Raw genomic sequence first — 12111 nt, forward strand, 5'->3', positions numbered from 1 at the left:
AAGAGTGAGGAAGTATATCTGAATGGGAGAAAAGAGAACATTTTAAAAGAGGGGAAGGCATATTGTCTCAACCTTGGAAGGAAAATAATTCAATTTGACAAATATTTACTCAATAATTACTGTATGTCAGCAAATGCTATGAACTGAGTTCTCAAGGACTTAGCACACAGTTCCTGCCATCAAATAGCTTATAGAAAATGGGAGATTTTAGACATGCACACATCGGTAAGGAATGTTTGATGGTGGAGATGCAGCAGTAGAAAGATTACTTGAATGAAAGTACTAAAGGAATTAAGATGTGAAGCAAGGGGCATAGTTAAAGAACAGGAAATAGCCTCAGATTAAAGGAAGCAATTTTTTTCTTCGAGTTTATTGAGATATAATTGACATACATCACTGTATTAAGTTTAAGGTGTACAGCATGATGATTTGACTTACATACATCATGAAATGATTATTGCAATAAGTTTAGTAAGCAGTCATCATCCGATATAGATATAAAACCAAAGAAATAGAATAAAAATTTTCCCCTGTGATGAGAACTCTTAAAGTTTACTCTCTTAACCACCTTCATATATAACACACAGCAGTGTTCATTATATTTATCATGTAGTACATTGCATCCCTAGTACTTCTCTTACTTTTAACTGCAAGTTTGTACCTTTTGACTGCCTTCAGCTAATTCCCCTTCCCCTTGCCTCTGGTAACCAAAATCTGATTTCTTTTTCTGTGAGTTTGTTTTCGAAGTATTATTGACCTACAACACAGTTCCTGTTACACAACATACTAATTCAACATTTCTGTACATTTCACAATGATCACCAAGGTAAGTCTAATTACCAAGGAAGCAATTTTTGAAGAGGGAGCATCAGGAGATAGAAAGCCAGAAAGATAATTTGATCCAACACAGCGGTTAGTGAAAGATTTTAACTAGGAACGTGATATAGACAGCTCTTTACTTCAGGAAATATAAAGTTTGGTGGTAGGAAGAGCAGATTAGATAGGAGGCTATACTTATAATAAAATTAATGATAAGAAGAGTGAATTGTAGGAAGTAAAGAGGAAGGGAGGGAACAGATTCATGATGGGTGTAGAAGGAAAATGGTTTGACCACTGATTAGGTGAAGAAAGAGGGAGGAGTCAAAAATGCCTCAGGTTTTGAACTGAACATCTAGGCAGATGGTACCATTAACAAAAATAGGGAAGATATGGTTGGGGAAAATACAGTGAGTTCCATAGTACATGCACTGAATTGTAGACACCTGTAAGACGTCTAGGAGTAGGTGTCTAACAAGCACTTGTAAATAGAAAATTGGAATTTGGGAGATAAGTACAGTCTGAGGATACAAGTATACAAGTTTTTGAGAACAGTATTATCTGTTAAGCTAGATCCTGTGAAAATGCACATAAGTAAAAGAGGATAGGAGATATTTACTGAAAAAATAGAAGGAACTGCTAACTCAATAAAATTTCTGGGAGTCGATAACTGTTATCTTCTCGAAAGTTACTGCAGTGTCCAGCCCTCTACTATTAAGAAAGTGGCATAATATTTAATGGGTGTCTCAGTTTTAGAAGTAATTTGTAACAGTTGGTGCTCAGTTCCAACTCATTGAATAAATGATGTTTAAAGGCTGTAAGTACTGAGTGGCATCCAGTGCAAGAAAAGATTCTTCAGGTGGTCCAGGCTAAAGTGTAAACAATTCTAGTGCTTGGTTCTCATGACCCTGATTAGATCCTGTGGTGCTCAGGGTATCTGTATCAGAATCAGAGATTGTTTGGAGCCTAGGGAAAACCCCAATAGGATAATCAAGTAGAATCTTCAGAGTTTAAAGGTAAAACCGTATCCCTTTCATCAAGTAATTATTTTCTTTTTGAGAAAGAGCTCTTACTCACTGGGTTCTAGTGGACTGTGGAACCACGAGGCCCCCCAGGATCCCAAGCTGCCCTGCTTTTTTATTTGATTGTCTTTTCTAGGCATGAGTTCCTTAAGGACAATATACTTTGGCTTATTCGTCTTTGCGTACCTAAATCCTTGCAGGGTGTTTAGCAGTTATTCATTGCTCAAAACATATTGGTTGAAAGTCCATTTCCTTGACCCTGTAGTTATTGACATCTGCTAATGAGAAAAAAAATACTATATTATGTATATTATAAATATAAGCATATTTATAATAGATTTGTATTTATTTATAACAGGAAAATTTGAAAGAGAATTAATATTTAACAATAGAGAAATGCCTGACTAAATTATGGGATATAGACAGAATATTATACAATCACTGAAACCTGTGATTTTGAAGAACATTGATGACATGATAACATAAGCAGGATATAGCTCTAAATTTAAAATATAATGTATAAAATGGTAATTACAGCATGCTTACAGTTTTATCTGTCAGTTCACATGTGTTGGAAGGAAATAAGTGTGACAAGAATTCCTCTTACGGTGAGGGCTATTTTTGTTTAGGAAGGTATATTGAGCCTAATTGAGTAGAAAATAAAACACAGAGATCATGTGTTAATAGTAATAATGAAGCAGAGTGAAAAGAGTGACAGAGGGAGTGTATTTTATATAAAGTGGTCACGGAAGGCTTCTCTGATAAGTCACATTTGGGCAGAAACTTGGGTATGGGAGATGAACCAGTGTGTTTGTTTGCTGGTGGGAATGATCCAGTGAAGACAGAATGTTTGACAATGGAGTGGGGAGAAGGGACAGCCATAGGAGCCATGTCCTTGACTAGGCCCAGGTGAGAAGTTAGCCTAAGCTGTGGGTGTAAATGATTCCTTCACCATGAAGGCGGGGCATGTGCCTGCTGTTGCTGGACGTTAATAGGTATCGGTGCGGGAGTTTACGAAAGTTCTCTTCTGATTGCTTCTATCTTCTCAGTACAATAGAAGAAAAGTCATCAAATAAGAGTGAGAAGGGATAAGAAAAGAGGGGATGTATAAAATAGTCATGTATGAGAGTGGGAGTCAATCAAGTTAAAAAGCATATAACAATTTCTATTTTCTGTATTTTTGGTGAATTTTTATTATTTTTTTTCTTTTCCTGACTCTTTTAAGTTTAGTTTATTTACTTATTTTTATTGAAATACAGTTGATTTACAATGTCATGTTAGTTTCAGGTGTACAGCAAAGTGTACTTAGATAATCTCGAGTTAGATAATCTTCACTTAGATAATCTCGAGTTCGATCCATGTCGCTGCAAATGGCATTATTTCATTCTTTTTTACGGTTAATATTCCATTGTATATACATACACACCACGTCTTCTTTATCCATTCATCTGTCGATGGACATTTAGGTTGCTTCCATGTCTTGGCTATTGTAAATAGTGGTGCAGTGAACATCGGGGTGCATGTATCATTTTGAATTATGGTTTTCTTCGGATATGTGCCTAGGAGTGGGATTGTAGGATCATATGGGTGAATTTTTAATTTATGCATAAGTACAGGTTTTTCTAACACTGCATCATTTTATATCTTTTCCATCTCCTTGTAACCAAAGTGGTTAATCCAGTGGCAAACTGACAGAAAATAAAAGTGAAGACAACTGCTCAGTTCTAGAGCTCCTACAGCAACTTGTAATAACTAAGGTATCTCTTTTCTGCTAATGAAATAATTGACTTTTTTCTCACTGCTCCTCAACAGGGTGGTGGCGATTGTCCAGAAATGAGTATTGGAGCTATAAAAATTGCCTTGGAGATTTCTCTTCCTGGTTCTTTCATCTATGTTTTCACTGATGCACGGTCCAAGGATTATCGGCTCACTCATGAGGTGCTGCAGCTTATCCAACAGAAACAGTCACAAGTGAGTAGGAATCAACTCCCCACCACTGAATTTTCCATCTGAACACAGCTGTAAGAAATACAAGAGATTGCCTCCCCTCCCTGACTATACTATGTGTGACAGATGTCAATAATTACAACTATTGATCCATATATATGGACTCCAATATGTATGTGTCATTTAATCTAAACATGTTAAATGGATATGTGATATTTGTATATAGCATATGAATGCCTTGTTTCATAATATGGAGAAGAAATGATTAGAGTTTAATTAAGATGCTTGTTACCATCTTATCCTTATAACTGACAAAAACATAGCCCTGACAGAAAAGGCCTGTATTTCAAATATCGCCTCCTGTGTGGAATCTTGTCTGAGTCAGTTACTCATTGTATCAGTTAGCTATTGCTGCATAACAAGGTGTTCTCTCAATGACTTAAAACAATAATCATTTATTTCTCACATGTTTGCAGGTTTCAGTTTTGCTAGACTATGCTTGCTCACTTGTGTATCTGGGCATAGTTTGGGTTTGGCTTATCTAGGTGATCTTGGGATGACTTGGCTCTGCCTTTCAGGTTTCTCAGCCACTTTCTGAGACCAGGAAGCTAGTTTAGGCATGTTCTTCTCATGACCAATGCAGAAACACTAGAGAGCAAGTGGAAATACCCAAGGCCTCTTGAGTTCAGGCTTAGAACCAGTAGAATGCATATCTATATCTATATATCTTCCACTTGCTTGGTAGTATGTAAATACATAGTAAGTGCTCAATAAGTATATATTGGTTTCTGAGAACCCTTTAAACTATCTTCTTTTTTCAAAAATCATAGGTGGTATTTGTGCTCACTGGAGATTGTGATGACAGGGGCCATATTGGATATAGAGTCTATGAAGAAATTGCCTCTACAAGTTCTGGTCAAGTGTTCCATCTGGACAAAAAACAAGTTAATGAGGTCAGTTTAATAAAGTGGGTCTACTTTATTACCAGCTACCTTACCAGCATCAGTTAGGCAAACCTAATTGTGTCAGTTTTGATTTCAAAAACAATTCAAACAAAAAAACATTTTCCCCCATTCCCCACAGGTCGATAAAGTCATTAAAACAATGTGGAGAAACATAGATTTATCTGGTATTAATTTCTAGACTGTATTATGCTATACTGATAAATTATTTAGATTTAAGCATACATTTATTTAAAATTCATTTAGTGGAACTTGAAAACTTTTGTAGTTGTTGTTGTTTAGTAAGGTCAGTTTGTATTTCTGATGTACAGCTTTTGGATAGCTGGTAAAATGAGGCTTGATTTGACTTTTACTTGACTCATTTTACATTCGTTTACTGAAGTAGAATATAAAAAAGTGAGTTATTAAGCCAAATTCTAATGAAGTTTGAGCTCTAAGATTAAAAGTAAGAAACTATAACTCAGTAACTGTATACTTATCTAAAAATTTTTATGATAATAAAATCTATAACTTATATGCTAAGAAAATCTTGGTACTTTCTAAAGAAGTGTTTGAGATATATTTAACTGTCATGATTATTTCTTTCTTTTTGTTACCTTTCCTTGACCTTACTTGTGATGATAAAATATTGTTTACTTATTTATTTGGCTCCCACTTAAGTTTCTAGGAACATGCCAGAACAAAGATAAAATTTTACGTGGGTATAATTCACATTTGATTTGATGTGGTCAGTGTATCGAAAAATTCTACAGTTTTTTGTTTGTCATTACTGCAATTAGTATTATTTAAAATTTTTCTTAACGAACAATTTTTCAACTATTGGTTGAAAGATAACAAGCATGATTGACTGTATATATATATATATATATATTCACAGATACTTAACACACACACACATATATATATATATAGGCACATATATGTAGATATATGTTTGTGTGTGTATGTTTTCTTTTTTCCTCTTTCTTTTTTTTTTTTTTCTTGGCGGTACACGGGCCTCTCACTGTTGTGGCCTCTCCCGTTGTGGAGCACAGGCTCCGGACACGCAGGCTCAGCGGCCATGGCTCACAGGCCCAGCCGCTCCGTGGCATGTGGGATCTTCCCAGACCGGGGCACGAACCCGTGTCCCCTGCATTGGTAGGCGTACTCTCAACCACTGCGCCACCAGGGAAGCCCTTTTTTTCCTCTTTTTTTGTGATCTAATATGTGGTAAATATTTAAGTCTCTGATGTGAGCTAAAAATATGGGTTTCTCTTTGTAGGACAGGATTTTATATATATATGTATAAATATATGTATACATATATATAAAACCTGGAGAGTGTTATGCTTAGTAAAATAAGACAGAGAAAAACAAATACTGTGTATTTTCACTTATATGTGGAATCTAAAAAAAATAAAACAAACAGATGTAACAAAACAGAAATAGACTCACAGATACAGAGAACAAATTATTAGTTACCAGAGGGGAATGGGTGGGGGAGGGGGCAAAATAGATGAAGGGGTTTAAAAGGTACAAACTACTAAGTATAAAAAATATAAGTTTTAAGGATATAATGGACAGCACAGGGAATATAGTCAATATACAGGTTCTATGAATTTCATGACAAACTTCCTTGTCTTGAAAGAAGTGGTTCAGTAGTCCTTTTATAACTAAAGAGTTCCTATTACATCATGGTGGAACTAATAGGACGTTGCGTATTTCTAGAATAAACATTTTAGCAAAAATATTTTTTATTAATATGTGATATACAAACCTGGGAGGTTACTTTAGTCCAAATGTTTTTTCTTCTTGCAAGAAACAGCCTTAGAGTGATATGTGGCTTGAGTCCATATTGTGTCCACTGTAGTGATCCAGAAATGCCTGGGCAGGTCTGACAACTACTCAACTACTGAGCCCTTAGCAGTTATTTGAATAAACATCTGCATGAGAATTTGGGAGCCTGGGAAGAGGAGAGTTGGAGAAGAGTGCAGGACCGTCTCAGGAACTGGGTTTCTTGTCCCATCCCATACACTGTGCTTGACCCTAATGACCTCACACTGGCCAGAATGGACATCGTCAAAAAAATACAAACAATAAATGCTGGAGAGGGTGTGGAGAAAAGGGAACCCTCTGGCACTGTTGGTGGGAATGTAAATTGGTACAGCCACTATGGAGAACAGTATGGAGGTTCCTTAAAAAACTAAAAATAGAACTGCATATGACCCAGCAATCCCCCTATTGGGCATATACCCTGAGAAAACTGTAATTCAAAAAAGACACATGTACCACAATGTTTATTGCAGCACTATTTACAATAGCCAGGACATGGAAATAACTTAAATGTCCAACAATAGATAAATGGATAAAGAAGATGTGGTACATATATACAATGGAATATTACTCAGCCATAAAAAGGAACAAAATTGGGTCATTTGTAGTGATGTGGATGGACCTAGAGAGTGTCATACAGAGTGAAGTAAGTCAGAAAGAGAAAAACAAATATCATACATTAACACATATATTGGAATCTAGAAAAATAGTACAGATGAACCTACTTGTAGGGCAGGAATCAAGACGTAGATGTAGAGAATGGACATGTGGACACGGTGGGGAAGGAGAGGATGGGACGAATTGGAAGATTAGGTTTGACATAAATACACTACCATGTGTAAAATAGATAGCTAGTGAGAACCTGCTGTATGGCACATGGGCTCGGCTCAGTGCTCTGTGATGGCCTAGATTGGTGGGATGGAGGGGAGGGAGGTCCAAGAGGAAGGCGATACAGGTATACATATAGCTGATTCACTTCATTGTACAGCAGAAACTAACACAACATTGTAAAGCAATTTTACTCCAATAAAAAAAAAAAAGGCCACTATTTGGAGTTGCTTTTTAACCTGGAATTATGTAAGACTCTGGGGTACAGTCAGTATCATCAGCACAAAGTAGGGCATAAGTGAGGAAAAGCAACATTCTCTCTTGTATCAATGGGGATACCATCTGCTTAGGGGGTTGTGAGGCTTTTGGGAGAAGTGGCAGTGGTGTTCAATGTAGACAGATGGGACATTGCTGCCAGCAGAGGATACCCAGTAGACAGGGTGGTTCTCAGCAGAAGGTACTAGAGAAGAGGTGAGAAGAGACATGGCCGTGGTCAGCACCTAGAGCATTCGAAAGAACAGTTGCTTGAACCTGCTGTGAGCAGTCAGGCATAACTTGGAAGTCTCAAAACAAACTGGGTAAACTTTTAGGGGGAACCATAGGGCTTTTTTAGGAGTTGGGCCATAGAGCTAGAATATAACCTCGTCTGTCCCATAAATGTAACTCTATATTCATATACTCAGAGAAAATTGATTTATGCAAACTTGAAAATACTGTTGTTAGGACTTCCCTGGTGGTCCAGTGGTTAAGAATCTGCCTGCCAATGCAAGGTACACGGGTTCGAGCCCTGGTTCGGGAAGATCCCACATGCTGCGGAGCAATTAAACCCATGCGCCACACCTACTGAAGCCTGCACACCTAGAGCCCATGATTTGCAACAAGAGAAGCCACCACAACGAGAAGCCCGTGCACTGCAACGAAGAGTAGCCCCTGCTCGCCACAACTAGAGAAAGCCCGCGCACAGTAACAAAGACCCAATGCAGCCAAAAATAAAAAAATAAATAATAAAAATAAATTAATTAAAAAAAACAAACAGAAGCAGTATTGTAACAAATTCAATAAAGACTTGAAAAGGAAAATGGTCCACATCAAAAAAAAATCTTTAAAAAAAAAAGAAAAGAAAATACTGTTGTCTTAAATGGAGAATATGAGCCCTACAGAGGTACAGGCTTACTTATTAAGAAATGGGGTAATGCATATTTTTTATAGTCCTAATAATTCTGATAATTACCAAGTAATTTATAGGAACAATTTAAAAAATTTGGTGTGAATTACAGAAAATTTTATAGATATATGTATATAACATAAATTTAACCCCCTGGAATCTTAATAGTGTTTTTCTCCCAGATCATCAACTGATATTTTGATCTTTAACTTTAGCTAGGCAGAAAAGGGCTAGCAAAAAGCATTGCTAAAATCGTCCATTTTTATAAGCTGAAGTTTGATGCCAACAGGGACGGGCTTTAATTCATATGTCAACCATAGCATTTCCAATCCGCCTTCCAGGTTGTTCAGGAAAGGTCATCTCATATACTTTGTGCCACTGAGATGCAGGGAAATTTAGCTAAGGGTATCTTGGAAAAGTTGTCTTCTAGATATTGTCCTGCATGGATGTGAATTCCAGATTTGGTACAGGCATCTTCATACAAGTCTGAGGATGAAACAAATACAAGGGGGAGGAAAGAGCTAAGAAAATCCAGAGCCTTTGGCTTAAGTCAACACTCAGACCATCCTACCTCTAAGCCTCTGAATCAGGGAAGTGATCTTTTTGTTTAAGCCAGTTAGAGTTGAGTATTAAGTTACCTAAAGATAAATGTATTCCAACTGATAAGAATTCTATATTTCTTTGTGACATGGTCTCTGTAAAGTCCCAGTTTCCTTTTTTGTAAAATGAGGATAATAGAATTATATACTTCAGGAAGTTGTTATAAGATTAAATGAGATAATGCATGTAAAATGTTCTACACAGGTCTGATACAGGGTAAGTGCCCCATAAATGTTAACTGGTATTGTTACAATCCTCATAATGTTGTTATTTTGCTTTCAAAGTGGGGAAATTGTGCCACTGTGTTTGTCAGAAACCAGGTGGCTAGTTGTCGGTTGCTGGGAAGTAAATTTGAGTGGAAGAGTCTAGGAAAAGGCTGGAGCGATGGTTCTTTTTTTTTTTTTTTTTTTAAATTTTTTATTGGCTATTAATAGATGAAATTAAATTTCAAGTACATTTTCTTTTTAAATTTTATTTATTTAATTTATTTATTTTTGGCTGTGTTGGGTCTTCATTGCTGCACACGGGCTTTCTCTAGTTGCGGCGAGCGGGGGCCACTCTTCATCGCGGTGCACGGGCCTCTCACTATCGTGGCCTCTCTTGTTGAGGAGCACAGGCTCCAGACGCGCAGGCTCAGTAGTTGTGGCTCACGGGCCTAGTTGCTCCGCGGCATGTGGGATCTTCCCAGACCAGGGCTCGAACCCGCGTCCCCTGCATTGGCAGGCAGATTCTCAACCACTGCGCCACCAGGGAAGCCCAATGGTTCTTTTTTGATGTGTGTGAAAAAAGATACTGTGAGGGGTTACTGGAATTGTATGAGCCAATATGTGCTTTAAAGCCACCAAAGTAAAAGCTTTTGTTAACAAAAAGCAGAGTGACAGTGTTAAAATTGGATTTGCAAAATTTTTAGCAGATAATTTAGCCATTTTTCTTTTCTCATTGTTCCAGATTCTCCTATTATATAAATATTTTAAACTCTAGAGAATATAGATGCTTTAATGATAACTGCACATTTAATAGATTTAAGAACTGCAGTGAAGCCATGCCCGTACTGAGTCCTTTCATTTTACTAGAGCGATTTTTCATCTACTGTTTCTAAAGGAATCTGTAGAGTATTATGCTTTTACTCTCTTAACCTTGTTCACCAATTTCCTAACCTAGTGGGATATATTTTGTATCAACTCTCTCTTGAGATAACTTGTAGTTTTTTTCTTTCTTCCTGTTCTTTTTTTAAAGAAGGTCTAGGTATCTTTCATCTTTTTTTTTTTAACATAAAAGAGAAAACAAAGTAAAGAAATTATTTGGCTGAACATCAGAGGCACGTAAATCATTGTATGGTGTTACAGTTTGGAAATACAAGTTAAGACACATCTAAAGGATGTACTTAAACCGTTCACCTTTGAAGATGGAAAGGAACTAAACAGTCTAACTCTTTCATTTCTTTGTAAACTGGGTGATTGTCAATGATCTAATTAATGCTTCCTAGGTTTAAGCGAAGTCCAAGTTTGAAATCTCAGAGTTACCCACAGATGTTATACTCTTGTGTCCAAGAACCTAACACAGAAAAATCCACTATCAAATGGATAATTCACTTGTTCTGAGTTTCCCCATCCTTTCTCTCCACCTCTCCCAACTCGTGTCTTCAAACATCTCCCCTTCCAATCCCCCCACCCACCCAAAAACCTCTCCCTGCACGTCCCAGACTTGTGGATTGGTTTTATTTCCCACTTCTAAGTAATGCTGGCTAGCTGGCTATGTTATATCAGAAGGAAATTTTATCAAATAAAGAAATAATTGTCAAGAAATTTATAGTTTTTGAAGGAGATCAATGATGATATTTAGAAGTCCCATGAGAATGTATCTTAATGACTATCCTATCATATAACTTGCAGGTCTTTGGTGTAGGATGTTTTAGTTCCAGCGTTCCTTTTTAACACCTAGTGCTTTCTTCTGGAGTGGTTCCCTGTGCTACTCTGTTTGGCACGGGCATACTCCTCTCGACTGTCACTCTCTGTTAGACGTGAAAGACTCCCACGACTCTTTCCTTTCTTTGGTGATTGCCCTGTGATTAAGAAAGTAATACCAGATCAGAATGATTGTGTGCTTGTTATCGCCGTTCAACAAGAGTTGAATTTTATTTCACTTCATTTCATTTCATTTCATTTCATTTCACTTAATCCTTACCACAGCCTATAAGGAAGACACCATGATCATCACCCTCTTTTCACAGATGAGGGAAATGAAGCATAGGGAGGCAAAGCATCTTGCTCAGGGTTAAACTGCTGCTAGCTGCTAAGTGTCTGAACATAGGGGGCGTATGCATTCTTTCTCCCGAGACTGCACCCTCAACCACTGTGAGTCCTGCCTCTGATTTTGTCTTTTGTTTTCATCAGAGGATGCAGTTTTAACAATACAGTGACACATCAGAGAGTCCATCCCCATTCATTTGTTCAGCAGATGTTTGGTCTACTTGATGCTAGTCACCACACTAAACACCATGGGAAAGCAAAGACTAACAGATGCTGTCCTCATTTTCAAGGAGCCTAGAGGAGGAAAGGGGATGTAATTACACTACAGGGTGATAATAGCTGATGGATACCATCCCAACTCCTCAACCAGCCAGAGACTTCACTCTAGAAGGACCGTGGGTCTCATTGAAGACCAGGGCACACACTCTGTTCCTCAGAGTCCTAACTGCTGCATTGGCCAATGGAGTGAACAGGGGGCATCTAATGCCAGATTCTCTGGATTTGAACCTTAGCTCCACCACTTACTAGATTCATGACCCTTAGTTATCTACCTACTCTGTGCTTCAATTTCTTCATTAATAGATAGGATACATATAATACCAACCACATAAGATTAAGCAAATAGGGAAATTTCAGTAGTACCCAGCATATAATAAGCCTTTGAAAACATTTTATGTTTATTTTTTAATGTTTGTTTTCAAGTAGCAAAA

General features: G+C 37.3%; 1 protein-coding gene across 4 annotated transcripts in view; it reads left to right on the forward strand.

The window, feature by feature from the left end:
* HMCN1 (hemicentin 1) overlaps window positions 1-12111 on the forward strand; it is a 524815-nt gene that overhangs the window by 121951 nt on the left and 390753 nt on the right. For all 4 annotated transcript variants that reach the window (XR_010941259.1, XM_067728936.1, XM_067728938.1 and 1 more), the window contains exons 3-4: window positions 3651-3809; window positions 4616-4738. Coding sequence is in view for 3 of the 4 variants with exons in the window: in XM_067728936.1 (XP_067585037.1) it covers window positions 3651-3809; window positions 4616-4738 (282 nt within the window). In the remaining variant the exon portion in view is untranslated. The remainder of the gene's footprint in view (window positions 1-3650; window positions 3810-4615; window positions 4739-12111) is intronic.

The sequence above is a fragment of the Pseudorca crassidens genome, chromosome 2 (assembly GCF_039906515.1).
Source record: "Pseudorca crassidens isolate mPseCra1 chromosome 2, mPseCra1.hap1, whole genome shotgun sequence".
NCBI lineage: Eukaryota > Metazoa > Chordata > Mammalia > Artiodactyla > Delphinidae > Pseudorca > Pseudorca crassidens.